General features: G+C 36.6%; 1 protein-coding gene across 1 annotated transcript in view; it reads left to right on the top strand.

Moving 5' to 3' along the window:
- Window positions 1–9,782: 9,782 nt before the first annotated feature.
- LOC124537826 (lutropin-choriogonadotropic hormone receptor) overlaps window positions 9,783–27,450 on the top strand; it is a 59,333-nt gene continuing 41,665 nt past the window's right edge. The window contains exon 1 of the mRNA XM_047114749.1: window positions 9,783–10,247. Coding sequence (XP_046970705.1) covers window positions 10,084–10,247 — 164 coding nt within the window. The 5' untranslated portion in view covers window positions 9,783–10,083. The remainder of the gene's footprint in view (window positions 10,248–27,450) is intronic.

Genomic DNA, 27,450 nt, shown 5'->3' with positions numbered 1-27,450 from the left:
TTTTGGTTCTTTCTTAAATTCTTCATATTAATTAATAATATAATAATAATTATTAATAAAATAACTAGGTAGGTAGATATTTTTGGTTAGTTTAAGTAACATTCTTTTAAACAATCCTCACTTATTCTTTTTGTATTTTTTTTTTAGTTATAGTTCAACTGTTTTTTTTTTAATTATTATTAAGTACTTCTCCATTAGTACTGATTTTTTCGGCAATAGGTATCAGACCATTTTAAGAAATAAAAACATACAATATGGGATTATCTCGCAAAACAAAAAGGGCTCAGGCTCGGGCTAAAAAATTAAAAGCCGAATCTCCTGAGGCACGCGAAAAACGCCTTATAGAAGCAAGAGTAAGAATGTCCCAACGGTACAGCCAACTTTCACCTACTTCACGTCAAGAGCTTATAAATAACAAAAGTACCCGTAGACGTACTTTACAAGCACGTGAGTCTAGCGTTGATAGGGAACAAAAGCGGCGTAGGCTTGCAGCTAGCAAATCTGAAAAGAGAGCTGCTGAGTCCCCGTCGTCTCGTATGACACGACTCCAGCAGATGCGGGAATATGCCACAAACGTTCGTGAACATGAGTCTCCATCATCTCGCGCTGCTCGACTCGAGCAGATGCGGGAGCATGCGGGAAATGTTCGCGAACACGAGTCTCCACCAACTCGCGCTGCCCGACTCGACCAGATGCAGGAGCATGCCGAATTAATTCGTGAGCATGAGTCTCCATCATCCCGCGCTTCTCGACTCGAGCAGATGCGAGAGTATGCTGTGCAGTCTCGTAACAACGAATCACCTGGCTCGCGTTTAGAAAGACTTTCGGCTATGAGGTCACAGTCTCGTGTTCGACGGCAGTTGTTTACAAATAGTGATGCCACATTCAATGAAGCGATTTCTCAAGTGGCGGATGTGGTGTGCTACGTATGTCATAAGCTTCTATACAAGAAACAGTCACGCAGTATCTTAACTGCTAATATTACTGTTCTACCACAAAATGTTTCAGACCGCATAGATTGTTGCAATAGATGCGCCAACAAATTGTCAAGGAATCAGTGCCCGTCAAATGCATTTTGGAACAACATGACTGTTGCACCTATTCCGCCTGAAATTGAATGTCTATCAGAGATGGAGCTGCGGCTCATTTCTCGGATAAAACCGTTTATAAAAGTGGTGCGTCTGGGTGGTCGTTACGGACAACAGGGATTTAAGGGGCAAGCCATCCTCTTTGCACAGCAAGTTGAAGAGATACCTGAACAGCTTCCATTGAATATAGCAAATGCGGGAATAAGTGTGGTCACTGAAAATTTAGATAACGTGACAAACAATCGACGATACTCGGTAGACATCGAAAAAATTAAGAAAGCATTAGAGTGGCTATTGCGAAACAATCATTTGTACTCTAATGTGCAAATTAATACTAACATTACCAATGAAGAGATACGGTCAAGTATTCTGGAGGCAGTTATCACATTAGAAAATGCAGATCACATTAGAAATGAGCCAAAAAATCACTTCAAGGCTTTGGAACATGACCGTCACATCTTGCGTGGGTCTTTTCACCAAGGCAGTGATCGGTTTGAAGAGGAATCCCGTGGCCGCCAGTGCACGGCTAATGCCGCCACGGCTATCGCCTACTCCAGTTCCAAACCATTAAATGAATGGGCCCCATCTGACTTGGATCGAATTTTATTAGCTGGTAATACATATTTCAACAGGTGCATGTCACGACTTGCAAACAGACCGCAATTTTTAAATACTGAAGAGCTATTACCCGCAGTTTCTGTGGCCGCTACAGAATTCGAATTAAATATACAGCCCGATGTTGTCGTTGGAGTTGTTAACTCGAGTGCGCCATCTGACGTTCTTGAAGGATACTTCCCTAATTTGTCTTCGGGGATTGAATATTTTTTTACAACACACGATAAAGGAATTATTACATGTCAAACAAATATTGCATTGGCGGTAATGAAAGTAATCGTCGAACGCAATCAGTCTCCCGATGTCGAGATCCCAGAATATTACTTATTCGACTCACATTCTCGGGGACCCAAAGGTTATGTTGCACCTAACAGAGGAGCCTCCATGTTGATGAAGTTTGCAAATCAAGGCGATTTATGTCAACATCTTGCTGTTGCACTACAGGTAAGAGGCCATCGAGATATGCAGTATAGTATCACAGCTATAAATGCAACACCCTTGGTCATCCCAAATGAATCGCCAGTACTGAATGAACAACACGACACTCAGATAGTTAGCGACGGCAATCTGAATAGCAGTGATCCTGTTCACGAAGAACACGCGTTTGTTACTACAGCTCTTATGCCGATTGATACTAATATTCCAGATCTAAACGAAGTTGTTTCGAACGCTAATACCGTAGAAGAGAGACCAATACCTATTTACGAACTCAAACGGAAAACTGTGCCCCCGGTCAGCGTCTTGAGAGAGCAAAGAGCAGAAGAGCTAGCGTGGATAAGGTTATTCCCAGATGGTCGAAATGGGCTTAGGGAACAAAGACCCGTTCCAATAACACCGCTCGATTACTACCAAACTCGAGTGATGAGCAATGACAAACGGTTCCAATTTAACGAGTACATATTTTACGCCCTCTCGTTAGTAGAACTTTGCGAGGCTCAACAAAATGTTTCAGTCTGTGGCCGGTTGCGTCAGGATGGAGCTGAGCCCACAGATGTTGTACAAAATGTGCACCTGGTAATGCGCAACATACGTGGCACGTCCGCGTACTGGCACAAAGCGTATACGGATCTTCTTGCCATGGTGAAAAATTTAGGTCCTCCTCATTGGTATTTTACTCTCTCTTGTAACGATTTAAATTGGCCCGACATGCTAAAAGCCCTTTTAGTTGCCGATGGCCGCCCAAATTTTTCTTTTGAAGATTTGACCTTCCTTGAAAAGCAGCACCTTGTCGAGTCCTACCCAGTCACGTTATCAAGACAATTTATGTTGCGCCTAAACACTTTGTTTACTAGGCTGAGAAGAGAAGAGGATCCGATTATAGGAAAGAAAATTATTGATTTTTGGTGGCGCATAGAATTTCAGCTACGAGGTAGCCCTCACGTTCACATGGTTTTATGGTGTGCTGATATGCCGGCTTTTGACACCCCTGAAGGTATTCAGTTGCTGGAGCGTGTTGTCACGTGTGAGGTTCCCGACGCTGAGGACGACTCAGAGATGCATGATTTAGTCGTTCAGTTACAAACACATCGACACACTCAAACATGCTTCAAAAATAACCGAAACGTTTGTAGATTTGCTTTCCCGAGACCAGTGTCTGAAAACACTACAATCTTAGACGACGAGCAAGCAATGAGAAATGGTGGAAGATTTTATATATTAAAAAGAACAGATTCGGAAACCATGATAAACTGCTACAATTCGAGATTATTAAAACTGTGGCGCGCCAATATTGATCTACAGCCTTGCGGGTCAGCTTTAGGTGTGGCGTACTACATCTCAAAGTATATCTCAAAAGCTGAACCTGCAGAGGTCTCTAGATCAATAAGGCAAGCTATAAGTGCTGTAAGAGACCGCGGTGGAAGCAACTTGGGACGGCTGGTTTTTGCTATCCAAAACGCAATCTTGTCTCACAGAGAAGTCTCTGCCAACGAATGTGCGTTTCGATTGTGTCATTTAAAATTAAGAGATAGTTCACGTAAATGTGTTTTCGTAAACACTTGCGCGCCTGAACAAAGATACCGAATGCTTAGGATTGACACAGAAAGTTCCGAACCGTACAAAAATGTATTTGATAGGTACGTTCACAGACCTCTTTCTCTGGAGCAACTTAGTTTAGGTGAGTTTGCGATTTGGTACGAGGTTGCCTCTACTAGAAACGATACAGAGGAGGATGAACAAGATGCTGATGCCTATGATGCTGAGGATGAGGACGTGTCTAGTCGTCGATACATTACCTTATTAGACAACGTAGGTAGGATGAAAAAGCGGACACGTCCAGCTATACTCCGAACGCGTTATTATACGCTGTCTTCAGACCCAGAAGCATATTACTACTCATTGGTCCTGACTCATATTCCGTTCCGAGCAGAGGAAGAGTTGTTGGATGGTTTTAATACTGCAAAAGAAGCTTTCTGGGCCAAAAGGCATCGACTACGTCCGCTGCAAGAAGGTTTTGACGCCGAAACTATGATGCGGTGGGAAACTGAGATCCAACAAGCTATAAGCCGCATTGTGGCAGAAAACTTGGCAGCAGGAACCGTTGAGGAACAAAACGATGACGCAAATGACAACAATGACGTTCAGCCTATTGAACACATACTCGACGACGGCGGTCATAATATTATGATCGAAGAAGTCGAAGATGAACCAACTGACATAGGCATGCCAGACAATCAGTTTGAAACATTTGTAGCTTCGTTGAACATGAGTCAACGACAACTGTTTCAAAAAATTTCCCAAAAGTTATTGGACGTGTCAAATTCTGATCCGTTACTAGTTTTTGTTACTGGAGGAGCTGGTACCGGAAAAACATTTACCTTAAAAGTTATGACTGAACAAACCTACGAAAGGTTGAGTAACACTGAAATAGGTAAAAACGTGATTGTTACTGCACCAACTGGAGCAGCAGCCAGACTAATCGGTGGAACTACACTGCATTCCACTTTTGCGCTACCAATTGAAAAGGGAAGAAATGAAACATTACGACCACTAACAGGTGAAAGGCTGCAAAGGGAGCGACAAAAGTGGAGGCATATAAATTGGCTCATCATCGATGAAATATCAATGGTGCCCTACTTAACACTGCGAAACATTCACATTCGCCTCCAGCAACTAAAACAGGATCAAGGGAACTTTGGTGGTATCAATGTAATTTTGTTTGGAGATCTCATGCACTTACCACCAGTTTCCAGAATCACCGGTGGTTCTTACTGCTTCCGACAGCCGTCGAACTTAACTGGTGAAACAAATCTGTGGCAATTGTTCAGCTTTTGTGAATTGCCACAGAATATGAGACAGGCAGGAGACAATACCTTTGTGGACATTCTCAATAATATTCGTGTTGGTGAGTTAACGATGGACCAACTTGAGATCCTGGACAGCCGCAGAATTCCACTAGAGGGTCCATTTGCCGATGGAGAGGCAGTTCGAATTTTCCCTACTACGAAACAAGTCGAGGCTTATAATTCAGCCATGACTAAAAAGTTGGGCAAATCGTTAAAGCTCTACCAAATAAACGCTGTTGACATCTCCCTAGAAGCTAAAACCTACGGTCAGTGCCCTCGCAAACAATACATTTCTGACGACCCGAACAAAACAGGGGGCATTCTCGGCACACTAACTATTGGAATTGGATCTCGCGTGATGTTACGCCGCAACATCAATGTAAACCACGGTCTGGTGAACGGTGCTATGGGTATCATAAGAAGAATTGAGTGGCCTTCTCTTCGCAGAGAGCAGTTAGAACCAGGTGAGTTACCGCAGGCAGTATTCGTAGAGTTCGACGATCGTTCTGTTAAGGGCAATGAATTGGGTGTGGGGGTTCGCATAGAGCCCTCCACTGTCGACTTTGATGCGCTTCGCGGACAAGGGAAGATTGAACGTCGGATGCTGCCTTTGATACTTTGTTGGGCTGTAACGGTACACAAACTGCAAGGTACCACCTTGGATCGGGCTGTCGTGGACCTATCAAACGTGTTTGCAAAGGGCCAGGCTTATGTAGCCCTAAGCCGTGTTAAAACACTTGCTGGGTTAGCAATAAAAACACTTGACCCAAAAAAGCTGTTGGACCGGCCCCACGACGAATGTTCTTTAACTGAACTTAAACGTTTGCGGGATCTTCAGCAGTAATGACTCACCTAATTCTTTTTCTTCTTCACTACCAACAGTCCAGATTGGCGGTAAATTTATGTTGCGGAGTAACATCACTCGTAATCTAAAGCCAAATGTCGTCGAAATAATTTAAAATGGTACTTACATATACATAGTCTTCTACATCTACAACATTTTCGTTAAATAAAAACAGCTAAAAAGTTGTAAATAAAAAAATTATTATTAAAAAAACAAAATACCCGACTGCACACTAAAAAAAGAGTAAAACAAGCCCCACAATAATATTGATCAATCAAATGCTAAAAACTAATTATGTAATACCGTTTAAACAATACCTATATTAAAAAACACTACAATATGTGTTCGTAATCGATAGTTAAATAAACAGAAACTTATTTTGAATACAAATTTACTGAATATAATTTATAAATGTTGATGGAAAGCATCGCAGGCGGGGACCAACAGAGGCTTATTTATAGTCATTTCGGTTGTGCACCATTTAGCAGAATTTTCGTTGGTGGCGGTCAAGGTGGTCCCCGCCTGCGATGCTTTCCATCAACATTTATAAATTATATTCAGTAAATTTGTATTCAAAATAAGTTTCTGTTTATTTAACTATCGATTACGAACACATATTGTAGTGTATTTTAATATAGGTATTGTTTAAACGGTATTACATAATTAGTTTTTAGCATTTGATTGATCAATATTATTGTGGGGCTTGTTTTACTCTTTTTTTAGTGTGCAGTCGGGTATTTTGTTTTTTTAATAATAATTTTTTTATTTAGTCAATTAATTTATAACTTTTGTACGCCTCCAAACCGCTTCCATTTTTTTTTTCAGTCCTATGCCCAAAGGTTGTCTGGAAGAAATTGCTACCGTAGCGATAAGACCTCCTTTGTACATCTACTCAACATGTTACCCATTTGCCTTGTTTTTTATTATTGGTGTACAATAAAGAGTATTTATTATTATTATTATATTTTTAGCATAGCTAATTCTCTTCTTTACTGAAAAAAGGATTCTATAACTGTGCACGGGCCTGAGCCAAGTGCATAGCTAGGGGAGTTAGCCTAAAAATTTTCTAACTAGGCGGCATGTATTTAAAATTACGGCTTACTGTAAAAGTGTGAGAGTGGAATTATTGATATTTAGTAATTTCAGACTGGTATGGAGAGTGTGAGGTATGACTCCAGTGGAGGATAGAACTATAGGTACCATTTTGGTGTTCTTAACTTTCCATTGTGTTTTTATCTCTACGGATAAATCAGTGTATTTAGATATTTTTTCGGTAAAAGTGTTATTTAAGTTATGGGTGTTGCAAATTGCTATATCTATTAAATAAACTGAACTATTTTGTTTATCTAATACTGTTATGTCTGGTCTATTGTTGTAAATGGTTTTATCAGTAACTATAGTTCTATCCCAGTATATCCTATAGCTGTTGTTTTCGAGCACTGATTGTGGCTTATATTTGTAGTACGGTACTTTTTCAGAAATTAATTTATATTGATAAGCTAAGTTTTGGTGTATTATGGCTGCAACTTGATCATGGCGGTGTTTGTAATCCGTTTGTGCTATAGACTTGCACGCGCCGGTTATATGCTGTATGGTTTCTGGGCTGCTATGGCAATGTCTACAGGTGTCATTGATGTTGGATCTACGAATGATATATTTTTGGTAGTTTTTAGTGTAAATAACTTGATCCTGGATAGCCAACATGAAACCTTCAGTTTCTGGAAAAAGATCGCCTCGTTTCAGCCATGCGTTCGACGCTTCTATGTCGACATGTGGTTGCTGTAGCTGACACCGACTCCAAATATAAAAATAATTATAACTACATGATATAATAATCGTTAATCGACTTTTAAGTAGTCTAATATTTTTCATTTCATTTAACTTAGGAAGACTCTAAAAAAATATGTTGAATACGCAATTATTTTTATTACTTTTTCGTGCATATTCATTTGTTTTAAAATAGTGTTTTGTTTGAAGTCGGTTTTTCTTTTTGTTAAAATTTTTATTTATTTTTTGATTTTGAGTGAAGCTGATGTTGACTAACTAATTTTTTATAATATGGATAGATTAAACGTTCCGTTTATATGAGTCAGAAACTACTTCGAGGACAATTTCAAAGGAAACTTGCGAATAAAGCAAGAATAGACTTTCGAAAATGCGGATTTAATACGTCACGCGGCGTAAACTACAAGGATCCCTCGAAAGAGCTGTAATCCAACTCAGCAAAAAAAAACTTTGAAAATGCCAACTATATTTCGTACATCATATGACATCACATCACATACACAAAATTTGATTAAAAATAGTAAGAAATTCTGCAACATATCGCACCCTAACTGCGAGCCGTATAGGAGTTCCATCACTACATAGTATAAAACAAAGTCGCTTTCTCTGTCCCTATATCTTTAAATCTACGCAACGAATTTTGATGCGGTTTTTTTTAAAAGATAGTGTGATTCAAGGGGAAGGTTTGAGTATATAATACATGAACAATATAGTAAAGAAACACTGATAATTTTAGAAGTTTGCGATGTGATGTCGTAAATAAACAAATTCTGTAGTATATTTAGTATCAGTATTGCACCCGTGCGAAGCCGGGGTGGGTAGCTAGTTGATTATAATATTCGACTATGATAATTACATAAACATAACCACATTACGGAAGGTGACTCAAATATCCAAATAACCTATAAAAAAAAGATTCGACCGAGTATCGCTAACGTGCTCCTCAGAATTGTTCTGTTCCCTTCCGTTCCGTTACTTTGTCATGGATTCTATGCTCAGAACCTTACCAAACTTTCACCAAACTACCCTTGAAGTATATATTTTATAATAAAAAAAGTATTATCAAAATTGGTTAACGTGATTTTCAGTTTTTCACCTATTTGTCGCGCATATACATAATGCAAATTTAAGACCCATGTCATTTTCATACGTATACCATCACCGGAAAAGAATAAAATTAAAATGGGACAACCCCACGGGAAGCACTACCTTTCAAACAAAAAAAAAATATCTAAATCGGTCCACCCAGGGAAAGGTTACAAGGTAACAAACATAAAAAAAATACAGACGAATTGATAACCTCCTCCTTTTTGAAGTCGGTTGAAAAAAAGTAATTAATTCATGATAATATAATTATTAGGTTGTTCACGCTTCTGTTTGTCTAGGGCTGCTTTGTGGAACGGGGTCCTCCAGACCTTTAAATCCGGCTCTGCCTGTACTTCTCTTCATAAAAGCTACGAAGAGGAGTATAAATCCATATATTTATGTTGAAAGAACTATTTCCTAACTCCTAGTAATTGAGGATATACACCCTCCATCATCAGCTCACCAGAAGTAAATGCCAATATAACTTCAGAAAATATGTAAAACACGATACATGTGCCTATAAAATTTGAGGGTTCCTCTCGATTTCTCCAAGATCACACCATCAGAATCTGATATCCTCATCAAGGTACCATTCCAGGAGTAACTTCTTGCTAACTAAAAAAAAAAAACATCAAAATCGGTTCATAAATGGCAAAGTAATCGGCGAATAAACATAAAAAATATATATATATATATACCGATCGAATTGAGAACACTCCTTTCTTTGAAGTCGCTTAAAAATTATAGATAAAGCATATAGAAATGACGACTCTGATTAGAATTAAATTATAACAGCGGGTAGGTAAGAGCCACAACAACAAAAGCACGTAAAATTTATAAAATAAAAACTATTTCTCACGAACATCAATTTTAGCTGTGATTAGTAACCGAGTAAAAGAAAACTGTTATTTTCACATTAAAACTATAAACATCTTTTGTTTGGACGACGTACTGTTTGTTTGTTAAAAGTTACGCTGCGAACAGAAGGTGCGCAGAGGCGGCGGCGTTGGCCAGCGCGGGCCAGACTCTGCGGCACCGGCGCCGCCCCCCGGCTCGCGCTGAGCGGCTCCGGTCTCCGGCCTCTGCGTCCGCCAGTACGCGTCGCGCCGTCGCACAGTACGTTTGTGTGTTACGATTGAAAATTTAACGCTATTCATCACGCGATTCTGCGATTGACAGTTAACTTAATCTTTTATCGAAATATATAACTTCGTCTCGGAAGGTAACGGCCTTCCCGGCTTAGACACAAACAAATGCAAAACATCGTTGTCGAGATTTGAGAAATATTCTATAACCGCTAGACAAGTGCAAGTTCAACGATAGGATGAGAGGTTTTCTGGGGAGGCGACGCAGCGGCGCGAATGGAGGCGCAAGGTGAAGCATGGCAGCGGCGCTGGCGCTGGTGGTGGCGTTGGCGGCGGCAACGGCGGCATGTCCTGTTACGGTACCGCCCGCCTGCGCCTGCGCCGAGGGTGGCGCGCGGCTCTCGTGCCGGGCCGCCGGCCTACATGCGCTGCCGCCGCTGCACGAACGCCTCCTTGTCCTGTAAGTATGGTGACTCGTGATGCTGATATCCTGGTTACATATATTATTACTTAATCATACCAATTTTCATAATATAATGCGTCAATTCCAACTTCCTTAGTTAAGTTCAAAGATCGAGTAATTAGTTGTGATTTAACGACTTCCTCGTGCCGATGTTAGGGGCGTCATTTAATTAACATAACTTTGCTTTACGAGTTAAGATACTGTAGGCAGGTTTTTTTTTTATTTATAAAAAATAAATCGATTGCGATGTTGTCTTCACTACTATTATTTTTTTGTAAGTATTTAAAAGTAACATAAACTATCCAAGAGGTCACCAGTAAACACTCAGCTCCATTTTAAATTAAATAGATAAAAGGAGGTTTGTTTAAAGTATTAAATAAAGGCATCTTACCTTTATGATGATTCCTCTATTAGTTATGGTAGTTCCATCTAAAGCAAGTTTAATCTGGTGCTTTAATTTTTTGTTAAGTCAACAAGTGATTGGAATATTTACTTTAAACACATTTTTTTACACTTTTAGTGTATTGTTTTTCACTTGACAAAATGTCAACGTAGTATCAATTATTTCTATTCAGATCACCGATTCGTTCATTGCTCGGTACATTTCACAGCCATCGTGCTTGGTCGAGGCACCGCCGCACCGGACGGCTACCAAATCGTCGGCTATCAATATATTAAATTATAACATATTCATTTACTTCATTTTGGGGTTCTAGTTTCATGTATGTTATCCTTTGGCAGACAAGATCTGAGAATTTAGGGGACGGATTCCGGAGCAAAGGCCCTGCTTCCTCCACAAGAGAGGTGTCATAATAGTTTTTCTAAAAATATATAATTCCGATGAGTTTGAATTTGATATATGTATAATTATTATACATTTCGATAATGTAAAGTACTTGTATGGCGTGCGATATTGTTTACGTTTTTGAATAAAAGTTACGTACTGATTCAAAGCTAGCGAGAAAAAGAAAATATTGGTCACCGGTAAATAAGTTATAACTAGCCAGCCAATAGAAATTGTTCGTATTCATTTGTAAAATAATTATTATTTTATGCAAGTAAACATTATGCAGCGTTTTTAAAGTTTACTAATTTAACATTACCGGCTTTTGGGAAAGCAGCCTCCAGCGTGAAGAAACAGCAAGAACCTGACATTGTTGCTCTTTTAATATAAACGGATTTAGAATGCTGTTTTTCACAATTAGCGTTCAATCAGACCTTTAATAGAAACCGAGCCTCTAAAACCAGGCGTTTTCTTCTAAAAGGTATTATTTTAATGAATACTAAGATTATTCATTTAGTCTTAATAAATTATTTAATGAGAAGTAATGAATTTAAATGGTAAAGTGATTACATTTTCTTATTATATGTGCGAATACCTTTAGCCAAAAAAATCGATTTACTTTATGAAACCAGAAATTAGGGGTTACAAATTGATTCTTATATTTCGTATTAATATTATGTATATCAATCAGCTTTTATGGTATATTTTTGTATATTCTTCTGAATAAACATTATATTATCATAAATATATTGCGAAGAAGCCGGTAATACACCTACTTCTTTAAAATTTACGCCTAATGATTTCCTAGAGCTAATATAGAAAATAAATAATATTTCAATATGTGCTGCATTAGCCCATAACAACATTTCATATGACATAAAAATTGATAGAATAAATTAGTGTAGCAGTACGTATGTCTGGGATTTTTCGATTTTTTTTATTGTTTAAATGGCACTACCTTGTTTTCCAGCCAGGGCACACACATGGGTGCCCAATGAACTACGTAGTCTAGAACGTCGAGACGAACGAATATGTGTAGAGCGTAAAAGTGTAAAGTCGAGTGCAAAGGTCTCAGACCTTGTTTACATTTTGTACGTCATTGCAAACGAACAAATTAAATATAAGATAAGATAAACCAATTAATCCTTCACGTTTCTTCACTGTAAAAACGGATTCAATCATTCGATCACGGCAACGTTGCGTTGTAAATGAAAACAGATAAATATCTAGTGAGCGTCGGGACGACAATGATTTAATTTAATGGTATGTGACCTATATTATTATATAAAAAAATAACATTAAGATGAAAAATATCCACATTGAAAAGATTATTTTAAAGATATTATTACATGACTGAAGATACATAATTATTTGCATATTTTGTTGTCATACCTGATGGTAGAAAGGGTGGTTCGTGGCTCTGAGAATAAAATTAAACCATTTGTAATGTAAATGAAAGTCACACCACTCAGCAGTTAAACCATTGTATATTATGAATAATTTACCAAAAATTATAGAAACTCACCTAAGGTTACCTTGTAATATACCTTCTAATAATTATTTGTATTAGTCATTTGTACTCGTAGCCGTTTTGAAGATTACTCAGGTCAAAGAGACAGACAGCCAAAACTTGGTCACTCACAATAGCTATTAACTTCAAACGAGATCTGATTTCTAAATAACTTTTGAAAACAGAAACATGTAATTTCAATCATTTGTCGAGCAAGTTTTGACCAAATTGACATGTATTCATGGAAATAAATATAAAGAGCTGAAGTTCGTCTTAATATTCATAACATAAAATTGATGATTCCTATATGTTATCTCGAATTTAATTCACATTTAATTGTAAATTATTTAAAAAAAAGTGAATAATTTCATATAATATATAAATGTTAATCCGGTGATAAGAATAACAATAAAGTAGTTTTTTCGTGGCTTTCCGGAGCAGCGGAAGGACGACGCGATTAACTTGGAGGATAAAGGAGGTCGCGTCACAGCCGGTTGCTTTTAATTAACGCAAGAAATGCCTACCATTTTTCAACCTCCGTGCTTCCAAAGCGCTCAGTGTATACGAATGAGCTTGAAGTAAAGAAATGACAATTACTACCAATCGTAAACTAGAGTAACTATTAGAAATGTTCTCGTTAAAAATAATTATTGTTCGTCGCAAATGTCTTCTAAACGAATATATCCAAGAAACAATTAATTGATTTAGTGGAGTATTTTCCGGCGGCTTCGGAGGTAATCGATGGTAATATGATAATGCCATTAGGAGTTCGTTCTCTTCCCGCTCACCTCGCCTCCCTTCCCCTCATTACCAACACAGCGCCTGATGATTTACCTACATAAAAGGAAATTAATAAATAATTTGACCGCCCCCGACAAACCAGTTGATAAGAAAAATAGGTCAAGAAATCGCTATGATTTAAGAGCAATTTTCATTATTAGAAGCGACGTTCAATAAATTTGTACGCATAATCAGATAAACGTTATCAGCGCAAATATAAATAAATTAAGCTTTTGTTTCACGGAAACGTGCTATCAGGCGGACGCAACAGGATCTAGGCTGTCTATTTATAGAACTGAGGGCGCACAGCTGCAGGCTGCAGGTCACCCACTCCCCGACAGCCCCTCCCCCTAGGGGGCCCGGCTTACCGCCTCCGTAGGCAACATAACAAAAAGAAAATATTACCATCTTTGAGCTATCATGAAACAGCACACACTGCGCTTACAGTGCTGTTATGATAAGCCGCTTAGCAAACTCGTATTACGTATGAGCAACAATAACGACCCGCGGTATCCAGAGGATCGCCCGAGGCACACTCGTGAGCGTTACGACATCCCAAACTTGTTTCCATATAAACGAGGAGGCGACAGCTCGGTGCGGTGGACGCGAAGCGGCGCTCGCGCGTGCCTGATGAGCCTCGCGCCTATATTAATCCGACGCGGCCCCAATAGAAACATTCTCCTGTCTCTATAAAGAGAATTCCTCGGGCCCAGCGTTCGTCTGGAATGCTATACCATTAATAGTTGCCGGCATTACGATTATTTTATGACAAGCCTCGTGTAATTTATAGACGCTAAAAAGGAAGAAAAGTGATTCATTGTACATATGTGTATACATACATATTTACATTATTGACAAATAAATAAAACAACCATACTATTTATATGAGTAAATAGTAAGATACGTGTAATAAAACTTAAAAGATATTCCCAACCCGACGATAAATCAAACGTGTTGTAACAAACCTGAGTAAAGCATTACTTTCCATTGCCATTGAAGCGATAGCACTAATAAGAAAAATAAAATTCGTGTCGAATATTCCCTATAATAACCCGTTAAGGTCTTAGAGCTGAAGCAAGTTTATGATTCATTTAATATATATAGAGATGTCCAATGAGTGATGATGGTAACGAACAATTACCCAACTCAATGGAACACGTCACAAGCGCCTTCATGGGAATTATAATTGTGTAGGTGGAATAAGATTTTTCCAATACTTGCCAAAATTAACTTTAATTGAAATTAAATCTATTGAATTCATATCCCACCAAAAACATTAAATGTAAAAAATGCCAAGCCCCTCGCTGCAGTCTTTCCATCGTAAAAAGTTTTGAGATCTCATAGAAGCCAAGTCCTATTCGAATTATTATGTAGTTATAATTATAAATCAACATTTAGGAATTGTATCAATAGTTTTCTTTATATTATAATTATAGTGACTTGGCAATGAGCACAAATTAAAAACTGCTTGCTGCCTGGAATTATGTGCAAATGTTACGGGATGGCCCAGTGGTTAGAACGCGTGCATCTTAACCGATGATTGCGGGTTCAAACCCAGGCAAGCACCGCTGATTCATGTGCTTAATTTGTCTTTATAATTCATCTCGTGCTCAGCGGTGGAGGAAAACATCGTGAGGAAACCTGCATGTGACAAATTTCATAGAAATTCTTCCACATGTGTATTCCACCAACCCGCATTGGAACAGCGTGGTGGAATATGTTCCAAACCTTCTCCTCAAAGGGAGAGGAGGCCTTTAGCCCAGCAGTGGGAATTTACAGGCTGTTGTTGTTGTTGTTGTTGTTGTTACGGACGAGACCTGTGATCAGATTATTTGTCACGATGGTCACTACCGACTGCATGCTCCAATACAATAATTAAGAATACCTTACCTTCGGAGTCGATTATATTCAGCCACTGCTGTCTCCTGAGCCCGAGCGCGCATACAATATTTAGCGCTATACAATGGAGCTTTAAAATTTAAAGAATTATTAACTTTATGCATTAATTTGTATTAATTATAGTCTATGTATTACATTTATATTATTATTTTCTATTCTATGTATGTATTCATCCAATTGAATACTTAAACAACGAACAAAGTTAACAATGCAGTCAAAATCCATACACAATGTTCTTGCCAAACCGCAAATATATAATTGTTTTCTGTGGTATATTATTTTTTAATGTTTTTATAATTTTTTTCTTTATATGTGGCTAATGACCGATCTTGATGCAAAAGTTTGAAGTTTCTAAGTCTGCTAGAAGTACCTTATATTTTTGATGATCGGTCAGTGAGTCAGTGAGTGACAAAGTAGTGTAACTTTGATCGATTGTAAATCCTAAAATATCTATTTAATTGGCATGTAATTTTGAACTTAAGCTTGTTCTAATGCCTACTATTAGTCACCGAAACCCAAACTCCTAGCTTTGTCCACTTCGAAGATATAGGGAGGGGGGGGGGGCGAAAAAGCCGCGAATCGCTTCGAGAAAAGATGGTACGGTGCCCGTTTTGCTCGAGACTTGGCTGGGGCACTGCCGTGGCCCTAGATGAGTTTACTAGATTTAACTCTTTTATTTATTTTTGGCGAGTTCCAGTGGTGTACTTTAATTTAGTCTTGTGTACTACATATGTATCTTCTTTTGAGCTTAGATAAAATCTGATAATAAACAAAAAGTTATTAAAATCGATATAATGATGTCAAAATCGATATATTTACTAGCAACTAGTAGTACAATAATGATGCCATTATATACAGAGACAAATAATGCATATATACAAACAAATCAAAAGTATAATAAATAGTCTTTTATTGGAAAACTGACCACTCGATGCCAAGCCCCATGGCAGAGAGATATGTACAAAATCCAACCTACATAAAAAATAAAGCACTTCCAACTCGCCCATAGCAAGAATTACTCTCACGAGCCATTATTGTTGTTCAATAACATAATTTCAATACTATAATGATATTCCCTAATGAATTGATAAATTTGTGTATATCGTAAGTGAAGCATATTTCCTGAGCTTGGCACCGACTTCAAAGAGTTCGGCAGCGGACGTACATACCGTTTTCAGAGAAACCTAATTGAGTTGTCTCGTGTTTTTGGGCGTTTCCTGTTACTTTTCAACCGACTTCAAAAAGGAGGAGGTTATCAATTTGTCTGTATTTTTTGTTTTTTATTTTATGTTTGTTACCTCATAACTTTAAACTGGGTGGACCGATTTTGATATTTTTTTTTTGTTTGAAAGGTAGTGCTTCCCGTGGGGTCCCATTTTAATTTTATCCTATTCCGATGATGGTATCCCTATGAAAACGATATAAGTCTCAAAATTGCGCCAACCAATTTTGATGATTCTTTATTTATTATAAAGAATATACTTCAAGGGTAGTTTGGTGAAAGTTTGGTAATGGTTCTGAGCATAAGATCCATAAAAAAGTAAAGGAACGGACGGTATGGAACAATTCTGAGGAGCACCTTAGCGATACTCGGCCGCTTCTTTACTATTGATACAATTCCTAAATGTTGATTTATAATTATAACTGCATAATAATTCGAATAGGACTTGGCTTCTATGAGATCTCAAAACTTTTTACGATGGAAAGACTGCAGCGAGAGGCTTGGCATTTTTTTACATTTCATGTTTTTGGTGGGATCTCATTTATTTTTTGTAAGTGTATTTCTTTCTTTTTTTTCAACCGACTTAAAAAAGGAGGAGGTTATCAATTCGTCTGTATTTTTTTTTATGTTTGTTAACTCATAACTTTTCACGGGGTGGACCGATTTTGATAATTTTTTTTTCTGTTGGAAAGGTAGTACTTCTCGTGGGGTCCTATTTTAATTTTATTTTTTTCCGATTATGGTATCCGTATGAAAACGACATAAGTCTCAAATTTGCATTATGTATATGCGCGACAAACAGGTGAATAACTGAAAATCACGTTATCCAATTTTGATGATTCTTTTTTTTATTATAAAACATATACTTCAAGGGTAGTTTGGTGAAAGTTTGGTAAGGTTCTGAGCATAGGATCTATGACAAAGTAACGGAACGGAACAATTCTGAGGAGCACGTTAGCGATACTCGGTCGAATCTTTTATTTATAGGCTATTCGGATATTTGAGTCACCTTCCGTAATGTGGTTATGTTTATGTAATTATCATAGTCGAATATTATAATCAACTAGCTACCCACCCCAACTTCTCACGGGAGCAATACTGATACTAAATATTCTACAGAATTTGTTTATTTACATCACATTGCAAACTTCTAAAATTATCAGTGTTTCTTTACTACATTGGTCATGTATTATATACACAAACCTTCCCCTTGAATCACACTATCTATTAAAAAAACCGCATCAAAATCCGTTGCGTAGATTTAAAGATATAGGGACAGATAAAGCGACTTTGTTTTATACTATGTAGTGATGGAACTCCTATACGGCTCACAGTTAGGGTACGATATGGGGCAGAATTTCTTACTGTCTTTAATCAAATTTTGTGTATGTGATGTGATGTCATATGATGTACGACATATATTAGCTCTTTTTCAAAGTTTTTTTGCTGAAGTCGACTACAGCTCTTTCGAGGGATCCTTGAAGTTTATGCCGCATGACGTATTTAAAGCCGCATTTTCGAAAGTCTATTTTTGCTTGATTTGCAAGTTTCCTTTGAAATTGTCTTCGAAGTAGTTTCTGACTCATATAAACGGAACGCTTAATCTATCCATATTAAGAAAAAATAGTTAGTCAACATCAGATTCACTTAAAATCAAAAAATAAATAAAAATTTTAACAAAAAGAAAAACCGACTTCAAACAAAAAACTATTTTAAAACAAATGATTTTTTTTTGGTATTATTATTGCTATATTTGGAGTCGGTGTCAGCGAAGAAAACCCTGAGTATATCTATCAAAAAACAAGACGAGAATACTTTAACAAATATGTTTTTTACAAAATACCTTTCATACAATAATATACTGGATAAATCAAGGGGCTCGTATCGCTTCTTTCTTTGGATTGTTGGGGCAAGGGCACCGTGGCTGACACCGGCTCCAAATATAACAATAACTATAACTACGTTATATAATCGTAAATCGACTTTCAAGTAGGCTAATATGTTTCATTTTACTTAGGAGGACTCAAAAAATATGTTGAATACGCAATTATTTTTATTACTTTTTAGTGCATATTCATTTGTTTTAAAATAGTGTTTTGTTCGAAGTCGGTTTTTCTTTTTGTTGAATTTTTTTAAGGTGATCTCATAATTTCTTGGACTTCAGCTACTGCTTTGCTTAGAACTCATTCTCTATCTCTATCTCTTTTGTTTCTTCTCTGAGGCTTTGTTACTTCTAAGGTAGACAAGTCTGGGCGATATATGCTTCGGAGTCGATTATATTCAGCCATTTCTGTCTCCTTAGCCCGAGCGCGCATACAATATTTATCGCTACGCAATGGAGCTTTAAAATTTGAAGAATTATTAACTTTATGCATTAATTTGTATTAATTATAGTCTATGTATTACATTTATATTATTATTTTCTATTCTATGTATGTATTCATCCAATTGAATTCTTAAACAACGAACAAAGTTAACAATGCAGTCGAAATCCATACACAATATTCTTGCCAAGCCGCAAACATGAAATTGTTTTCTATTGTTTATTATTTTTTAATGTTTTTATACTGTTTCATTTATATATGGCTCATGACCTATCTTGATGAAAAATTTGAAGTTTCTTAGTCTGCTAGAAGTACCTTAGATTTTTGATGATCGGTCAGTGAGTCAGTGAGTGATAAAATGGTGTATCTTTGACCAACCGTAAATCCTAAACTATTAATTCAATTGGCATGTAATGTCGAACTTAAGCTTGTTCTAATGCTTCTATTAGTCATCGAAAACCCGAACTCCTAGGTTTGTCCACTTCGTAGATATAGGGGCAATAAAACCGTTTAATTAAAACGTTACGTTTACGTTAAAACTATGTATGAAGATAAGAGTTTCAATTAAATTAAAACGAAAAAAAATACCGCTCACGAAATCAAAACTGGACTGACTCGAAGGAAGCGAGTGCGAGGCTCGGCAAAGAAGGATAAGCTCCTTGGATCGACACGCCGAATATATTATTTGGACATTGTATAATATATTCGTGACCTACATTAGACACAGTAACTGGAAGCGGCGCGAGAATATTCATTCAAAAATCGTCATACGACTAAACTTTATCCGATCACAATCCACTTCAGCCGCCCCGTCCCGAGGTGGGTGATAATCGTCGTTGCAGACGATTTATTTGCGAAGATTCCATGTAATAAGTATAAATTAAATTAAAAATTTAAAAAAAGCCCCGACAAACAAAACAAATTCAAGGAGCCCAAACTCGATGGGTTTATTATAAGGTATAGCAGGGTTACGTCTCCTACCTTCGAGCCCTATCGTCAGACCAGCTCAGAGGTTTCAGATTTCTAGAATCAGGTCCTCGCCAATTAGAAACATAAAGAGAACTGGTTAAGACAAATACAACCAGCCCAAACTGGATGGCAGTCCAGGGTTACGTCTTCTATCTTCGAGCCCTAACAGCAGACCAGCTCATTGATTCCAGAAGACATTAGTGTTTCAAATGTCAGATATGCTAGCAAGCAAACTGAGCGTGTACTATTCCTATCACACCTAACAAATGACCTGAAGACCCTGAAGACCTGAACCGATTTCCACCAAACATAGCTACGAGCACCCTTGACTGATATACCTTTCAAACAAAAAAAAAAACGCATTAAAATCGGATCATTCGTTTAGGAGCTACGATGCCACAGACAGACACATACACATTTACGCAGACACGTCAAACTTATAACACCCCGTCGTACTGGTTATACTTATTTTTAACTAACTGTGTTCGCCACCTTGTACGCGTTTGAATTGAACAAAAAAATATTATTGTAGCCTAAGTTACTCCTTATCATATCAGTTATCTGCCAGTGAAAGTCCTGTCAAAATTTGGTCCAGCCGTTCCAGAGATAAGCCGGAACAAACAGGGAGACAAAAATTGTAATAAAAGGTTTTTTTGGTAAATGTACCGTGTATTTAAAATACATATGCATTGAGTAAAAAGGGCTATTTTAATATTACAAACAGATACTCCAATTTTATTATGTGAATAGATTAGGAATGACGACTAGTACAAGTACAATGATGTCATATAGCTTATTATAAATTATTTTTGACCGTCGTAATCTTTTAAGTCATTCTCCGTGCCGGCTTAAGTCAAGTGGAGACCGTAAAATTTTTGTGCTCTTTTAACTCGAGTTAGGATTAGTATTATAATTTTATTTTGGCGCACGGACATAACGATCTGAAAAATGTCCTAGCATGCAATCATCATTACCATTTATTTTCATTTTATTATTTTATTTACGTCAATGTGTTTGAGAGTTCTCGTACCTTTTCATGAAAATTAATCTATAAATTAAAGTAGTTGCTTATTTGCGTCTGTATTTTTAGTTAAGCCCTTCCGTTAACACTAATCCAAATAAGTGAAGCTTGAAATATATTGCATAGCTTTGTAAACAGGTCAAATTTAAATCAAATGGCTTGAGCGATGGTTAAATACTTAAATACTTATAAAACGAAAACATCTGGAGATAAATTAAAAACCAAGAATAAATTGATACAATATCAGTTGATTTTAAATATCTCCGAATAATGAGTAATTGTATCAGATCTGAAGAGTGCTATCGAATTCTTGAACATATTTCTGACAACTCCAAATACCTCCAGCATAAAGACTACTAACCCGCCCAAACAATACAAGATTGAATTTTTTTTATATGGAAGATGTTTCGAGGTGAATCTTTAAAATAAACAGGTAAACGTATAAAAGATTTGTTCAATAATTGCGTTTTATAAAATCAGCTAATTTAAACCATGTCTCCGTTACACGATCTTAAGCAGCAACGGCTAATATAAAAATTAACTTATGCTAAATTAATTTACTATAGACGACCATTTTTAAATATGATATTAAATTTGAAGAACACAAAGACAAATCACCTTACTCTTCGATATTACACGAAATTGAAAGTTATTGTTTTTAAGAAAGGTATTTTTTTCGATAAATGACGATGCTTCAACAAAAGCAATTTAAAAAACTTTGTTACAATAAACGTAAAATTGGAAATAATTCCCTTAGTAAAGCGTGAAAATCTTTCCCAACAGGCCCACAGCCACCAGCTGCTCTTATTGAATATTTTAGGCCGTCTGTGAAACACGGTCGACAAGAATCGAGAAAATTTACCAGATAATCACAGTCCGTAGTGTTAATTGTTTCTTCCACTTACGAAGATGTTCAATGATCCTGGTAGACTACGGAACCCTAAAAACTATATTTTCTACGAAAAATTCTGCAGCGGAATATACATTTATCTTTAATAGAAAAGGTACAGTTACCATATCAATTATGTTCAGTAAAATTGAAAAACATGAACTAATACTGTCGAAGAAACCGCTTGTTTTTTTTTATTAAAATGTTTCTGCCTTACTTCAACTAACCTAACGAATAACTTTATCAATGAGATTTCTGTGCGAATAGTTACAATAAATACATAACGATTGTCGATGTGAACGTTCGTATATAAAATAAAGAAAAATATTGTACGTTTCGTTATCATGTAAGTCGTACACGCGAACGCGTGCGGCCCATTCACTGGCGCCGGTCGAGGCCGGCGCTCCGCACGGGCCACGCATGCTTCGCCGGAGGACGTGGGAAACATGCGGAGCGTAAACAGCTAGTGGCAATCTGCCAGGAATCATTTACAGTGACACTTTTGATGATTTACGGCGTTCCTTGTGCCTGAACACATTTTAATGTGTTCAGGTACAAGGTTTTTGTATATTTACATGAAACCTTGCGTTTTCAAATTTATTGTACGAGTAATCGCTATGACGTTTAGCCTCTGGAGAGGTTATGCAAAATAATTGGCCGCGGGTGAAACAGCGAGGCGGTGCGAGCGACGCCCCCGCCACCCGATATTATTGCCCCAGATAAAATATAAAATTATACGAAAGTATTTAATGAACGTTGCGACCTAGCCCGGAGAGTCGTCGCGTAGTCGCGTCCTTGGACATTTTATCTTAAGCATCCGATAATGCTTGAGTATTATAATCTAATATTTTACGAGGCTTCGATTAGAAATCTATTCTATAGAAATATACTGATAATAACAATAACAATTGAGATTATAATTATTAGAAGGGTAAATTGACAACATTTAAAAAATGTTCGCGTCACCTCATGGTATAACGGCGGACCTGACTGTCTCGACCGAAAACACATCTGACGTAATGTTTATAGGATCTGCTTTCGCAACCGCATAAACTGCAGCCGACCGGGATTGCCACTAAACTATCAAGACAGTTAAAACACAACGAAAACTATTACAATTGATAATAACTATAATGATTCCTACATTAAAATAGTTTTTAATTTGTGTCAAGTAACAAACCTACCGATTTTAAAAGATACACGTAAGTCATAACCTACATAGCCTTTTGTCAACGATATGTTAGCAATAAAAATTAAAGGAAATTTCCTAGTAATTCTAGAAAATACCTTCATAAGATGTAGCGACCCGAGGGGTGGCAGTGGCGGTGGCGCTGACGGGCGATGATGGATGGCGGCAATAACGCACCGCGCTCGTTATCATGGGAACACCCGCCCTCCGTGCGCGCTCCCCTCACTCCGCATCTCCCCTATCTGACGATCACTTACTGCTTGTAAACTACAAATTTCCATGTTGTATCTAAATTCCACGAGTTTTGAGTTGAAAACTAAAACGATTCATTCTCTTAGGAATCTAAACAGAAAAACACAAAGATTGCACCAAATCTGCTTTGTCATTTAAGAACAAGCCTTTATTGACAAACTCTTGAATTGTTTTTTCTTCAATTATATATTAAGAATTGTTACTGACAGTTTTAAAGCGTATTCATCATAGGCAGCAAACATAAAATAAAACAATGATCTAAAAATTTTTTTAACAGTAAAAGTTTTACAATATAGTATATGTAGCTACAAAGTACATTACAATTATAGGCTAACTCAGCAGGCACTGTAATAAAAAAAAATCTTTTATCACACTCTCACTCCATGTTTACAAATATATAAATTTTAATTATTCTACGTGCATTATATAGAAACATTTAAAAAATACTTCGCGTTGGGGGACCGAGCGCTATTGTACAAAATAATAATAAGTGTTAGATAAAAGATGAGATAGTTAAGCATGTGACACTAACTAATTAGGAGCGGTCCCCCAACGCGATGTCTTTTGATTGTTGGGGCAAGGGCACCGTGGCTGACACCGACTCCAAATATAACAATAATTATAACTACATGATATAATCGTTAATAGACTTTTAAGTAGTCTAATATTTTTCATTTCATTTAACTTAGGAAGACTCTAAAAAATATGTTAAATACGCAATTATTTTTATTACTTTTTCGTGCATATTCATTTGTTTTAAAATAGTGTTTTGTTTGAAGTCGGTTTTTCTTTTTGTTAAAATTTTTATTTATAAAGGTAGCTTATGTTTTTTGTGGCGGGGTTTTCTGAATTTTTTTTATTTAATTTTTTATTTTATACTTTTTAAAAGTAAACATCCTTATAATATCTCTGGTTAAGTTGTAAATACATAGGTTCTTATCGATTTAAAACATAGGTATAAGTTAAGATAACATTTTTAGGTCAATCTCGTTCTTTTTAGGGTTCCGTACCTCAAAAGGAAAAAACGGAACCCTTATAGGATCACTTTGTTGTCCGTCTGTCCGTCCGTCCGTCCGTCTGTCAAGACCCTTTTTCTCAGGAACACGTGGAGGTATGTAGCTGAAATTTATATCAATTACTCAGGTCTACCGTCCCTTGAAGCTGTGAAAAAATCAAACTTCTAAGCCAACGCAATCAAAAGATACAGCCGTTTATGCCGCAAATTTTCGACACTTGCAAGGGAATCAAAACCTACAGGGTGCTTCCCGTGAACTCAGAATCTTGAAATTTGGTACTAAGCAACGTCTTATAGCATAGATAAAGGAAAAATTACGAAAACCATAAATTTTTAGTTACATCACATAATATATATTTTTTAATAATTTTAAATTTACTACCCATTTCCTCATAAACGCGTAGAGGTATTAAATTGAAATTCATACCAAATACTCAGGTCTATAATACCTTTAAGCTGTAACAAAATCAACCTTCTATGTCAACGCAATCAAAAGAAACAGCAATTTAAGCTGCATATTTTGAAACTCGCAAGTACTCGCAAGGGAATCAAAACCTAAAGGGTACTTCCAGTTGACCTAGAATCTTGAAATTTGGCATGAAGCAACGTTTTATAGCACACATAAAGGAAAAATTCCGAAAACCTTAAATTTTTAGTTACATTATAATATATATATTTTTTTTTGCAATAAAAATACCATAGTTATGACTCGATTGTCGTAATGAACGAACTTTGTAAACCTTGCAGGTTTGTACGGAACCCTCGGTGCGCGAGTCCGACTCGCACTTGGCCGGTTTTTTATTTTACTTACTAATTAATATTTTTTTGTTTCTTAATTATTTTTTGTTTCTAATAATTTTATTTAATTACTAATGTTTTTTGCGATGAACAAGTCATAACCTTTCATTTGATACCCCACTTGAGCATATTTGCAGACATTCGGTTGTTCTTCCCCACTTTAACCCCCCATAACTTTTAAACGGCTAAACCGATTTTGATCAAACATCTCTAAGAACACTCGCCCGTAAAACACCTATAATACAAAAAAATCTAAACTATATACCCCTACTATAACACTACTATAACACCCCTCTTTTTGCGTCGGGGGTTAAAAATAATTTGAATAGAACTTGGCTTCTATGAGATCTCAAAACTTTTTACGATGGAAAGACTGATTCGAGAGTTGTCATTTTTTTATAATACATTTAATGTTTTTGGTGGGACCTCATTTATTTTTTGTAAGTGTATTTCTTTCTTTTTTTTTAAAGTGATCTCATAATTTCTTGGGCTACTGCATTGATTAGAACCCATTATCTATCTCTATCTCTTTTGTTTCCTCTCTTAGGCTTCGTTACTTCTAAGGTAGACAAGTCTCGGCGATATATCAAATCAAATCAAAATAAACTTTATTCAAGTAAGCTTTTACAAGCACTTTTGAATCGTCATTTTACAACCAAGTGAAACTACTACCGGTTCGGAAAGTAGATTCTACCGAGAAGAACCGGCAAGAAGCTCAGTAGTTACTCTTTTTTAACATTTAAAAAAAAAAGTCATGTTAGTTAAATACAATTATTTAAATTAATATATCCTGCGTGGAAGTCAACAGATATATACTTCGGAGTCGTTTATATTCAGCTATTGCTGTCTCCTGAGCTTCGATACTGCTAAAATTCACATTTATTAAATGTAATCCACCCAAACTAGTCACTCTTGAAAGGTTTACGTATGCTTGACCACAGGTAAAAACTGAAGAACCTACATGCATCTATCATTGCATTGTTTAGGCTAAGCCCCTGACTCTTATGTATGGTTTGGTTTTAGTGGGATTATTCTTTTCTATTCTATGTATGTATTCATCCAATTGAATACTTATACAACGAACAAAGTTAACAATGCGGTCAAAATCCATACACAATGTTCTTACCAAACCGCAAATATAAAATTGTTTCCTATGGTATATTATTTTTAATGTTTTTATAAAATGACAATTTTTGAATATTAATATCTACATAACCGTTTAAGATGTGTATATAAAATTTAGAGCACATATGTATCTTGCTAGTCTCAATATGTGAGCCAAATTTGACGTGTTTATATCAAATAGTTTTTGAGTTATGAGGAGGTCAAAAGTGGCTCCAAATGGTTCGTGCAATATTCCATACGGTGCTACTCGCCAGTTTTGTTACTAGTACTTGGCTTTGACACGCTACCGCGTGCCTAGCTATGTATAAGCCAATACTCGACACCACGAAGGTCATTAGTTCTTTTCTCAAAAATATAATATAATAAAACCATTTTACGAAAGAGTCCTCAAGTCATTTAACGTCCAAATATTTTAGCATTCATTAAATAAGTAGATCGTAAGATAATAAAAATATTTTAAAATTTATAACGTAACAGAAATAAATAGTTAAAAGCGTCGTTCCCGTTCGACGAGACTCTTGAAGAAGCATTAACAACTCCGCACGTGAAGTAGTGACGCACTTCGTATCGGCCCGCCCTACTTCTAATAACTCTCCGTGGTAATAAATAAAAAATTTAACAAAAAGGTAAACCGACTTTCCTGGCCAAACATCCCTACAGTATATGTATTAAAAACCAATACGAATATGCTATACGAAATATTTTTTTTACAAATTACCTTTTATACGATAATATTCTGTGTCAATCAAGGGTTCGTATCGCTTCTTTCTTTTGATTGTTGGGGCGCGAGCCTGTTGCTGACACCGGCTCCAAACATAACAATAACTATAAGTACATTATATGATCTTAATTGACTTTTAAGTAGTGTAATATTTTTCATTTCATTTTACTTAGCAGGACTCTAAAAATGTTTTGAATACGGAATTATTTTTATTACTTTTAGTGCAGATTAATTTGTATTTGTCACTTGTTTAGGAGTTCCATCACTACATATCTACACTAATATTATAAAGAGGAAAACTTTGTTTGTTTGGTTGTAATGAATAGGCTCAAAAACTACTGGACCGATTTTAAAAATTCTTTCACCATTCGAAAGCTATATATTAATCCCGCATAACATAGGCTAAATTTTATTTTGAAAAAAATAGGGTTCCGTAAGATATTTTGGGTTTTTCGGACAAAAAAGGAAAAAATCTACCAAAAAAGTCGGTTTTTTGCGTATGATGCCTAAGCTATAAAAGATAGAACTATAAAATGTTCTAACTCCGGTCCTTAGAGGGTATAATGGCCTCCGACCCTAAGAACCTCATCAGATTCGTGGCTGATGTTGGTCTGGCTGAGGTGTTGTGATCACGAATTTGAGGTTTATCACAATAGATCCAAGCGCCGGTTGCAGTAATTCTTCAAATGTGACCGTGCCTCA

Source organism: Vanessa cardui, chromosome 19 (assembly GCF_905220365.1).
Source record: "Vanessa cardui chromosome 19, ilVanCard2.1, whole genome shotgun sequence".
NCBI lineage: Eukaryota > Metazoa > Arthropoda > Insecta > Lepidoptera > Nymphalidae > Vanessa > Vanessa cardui.
This window is presented reverse-complemented; position numbering and strand designations above follow the sequence as displayed.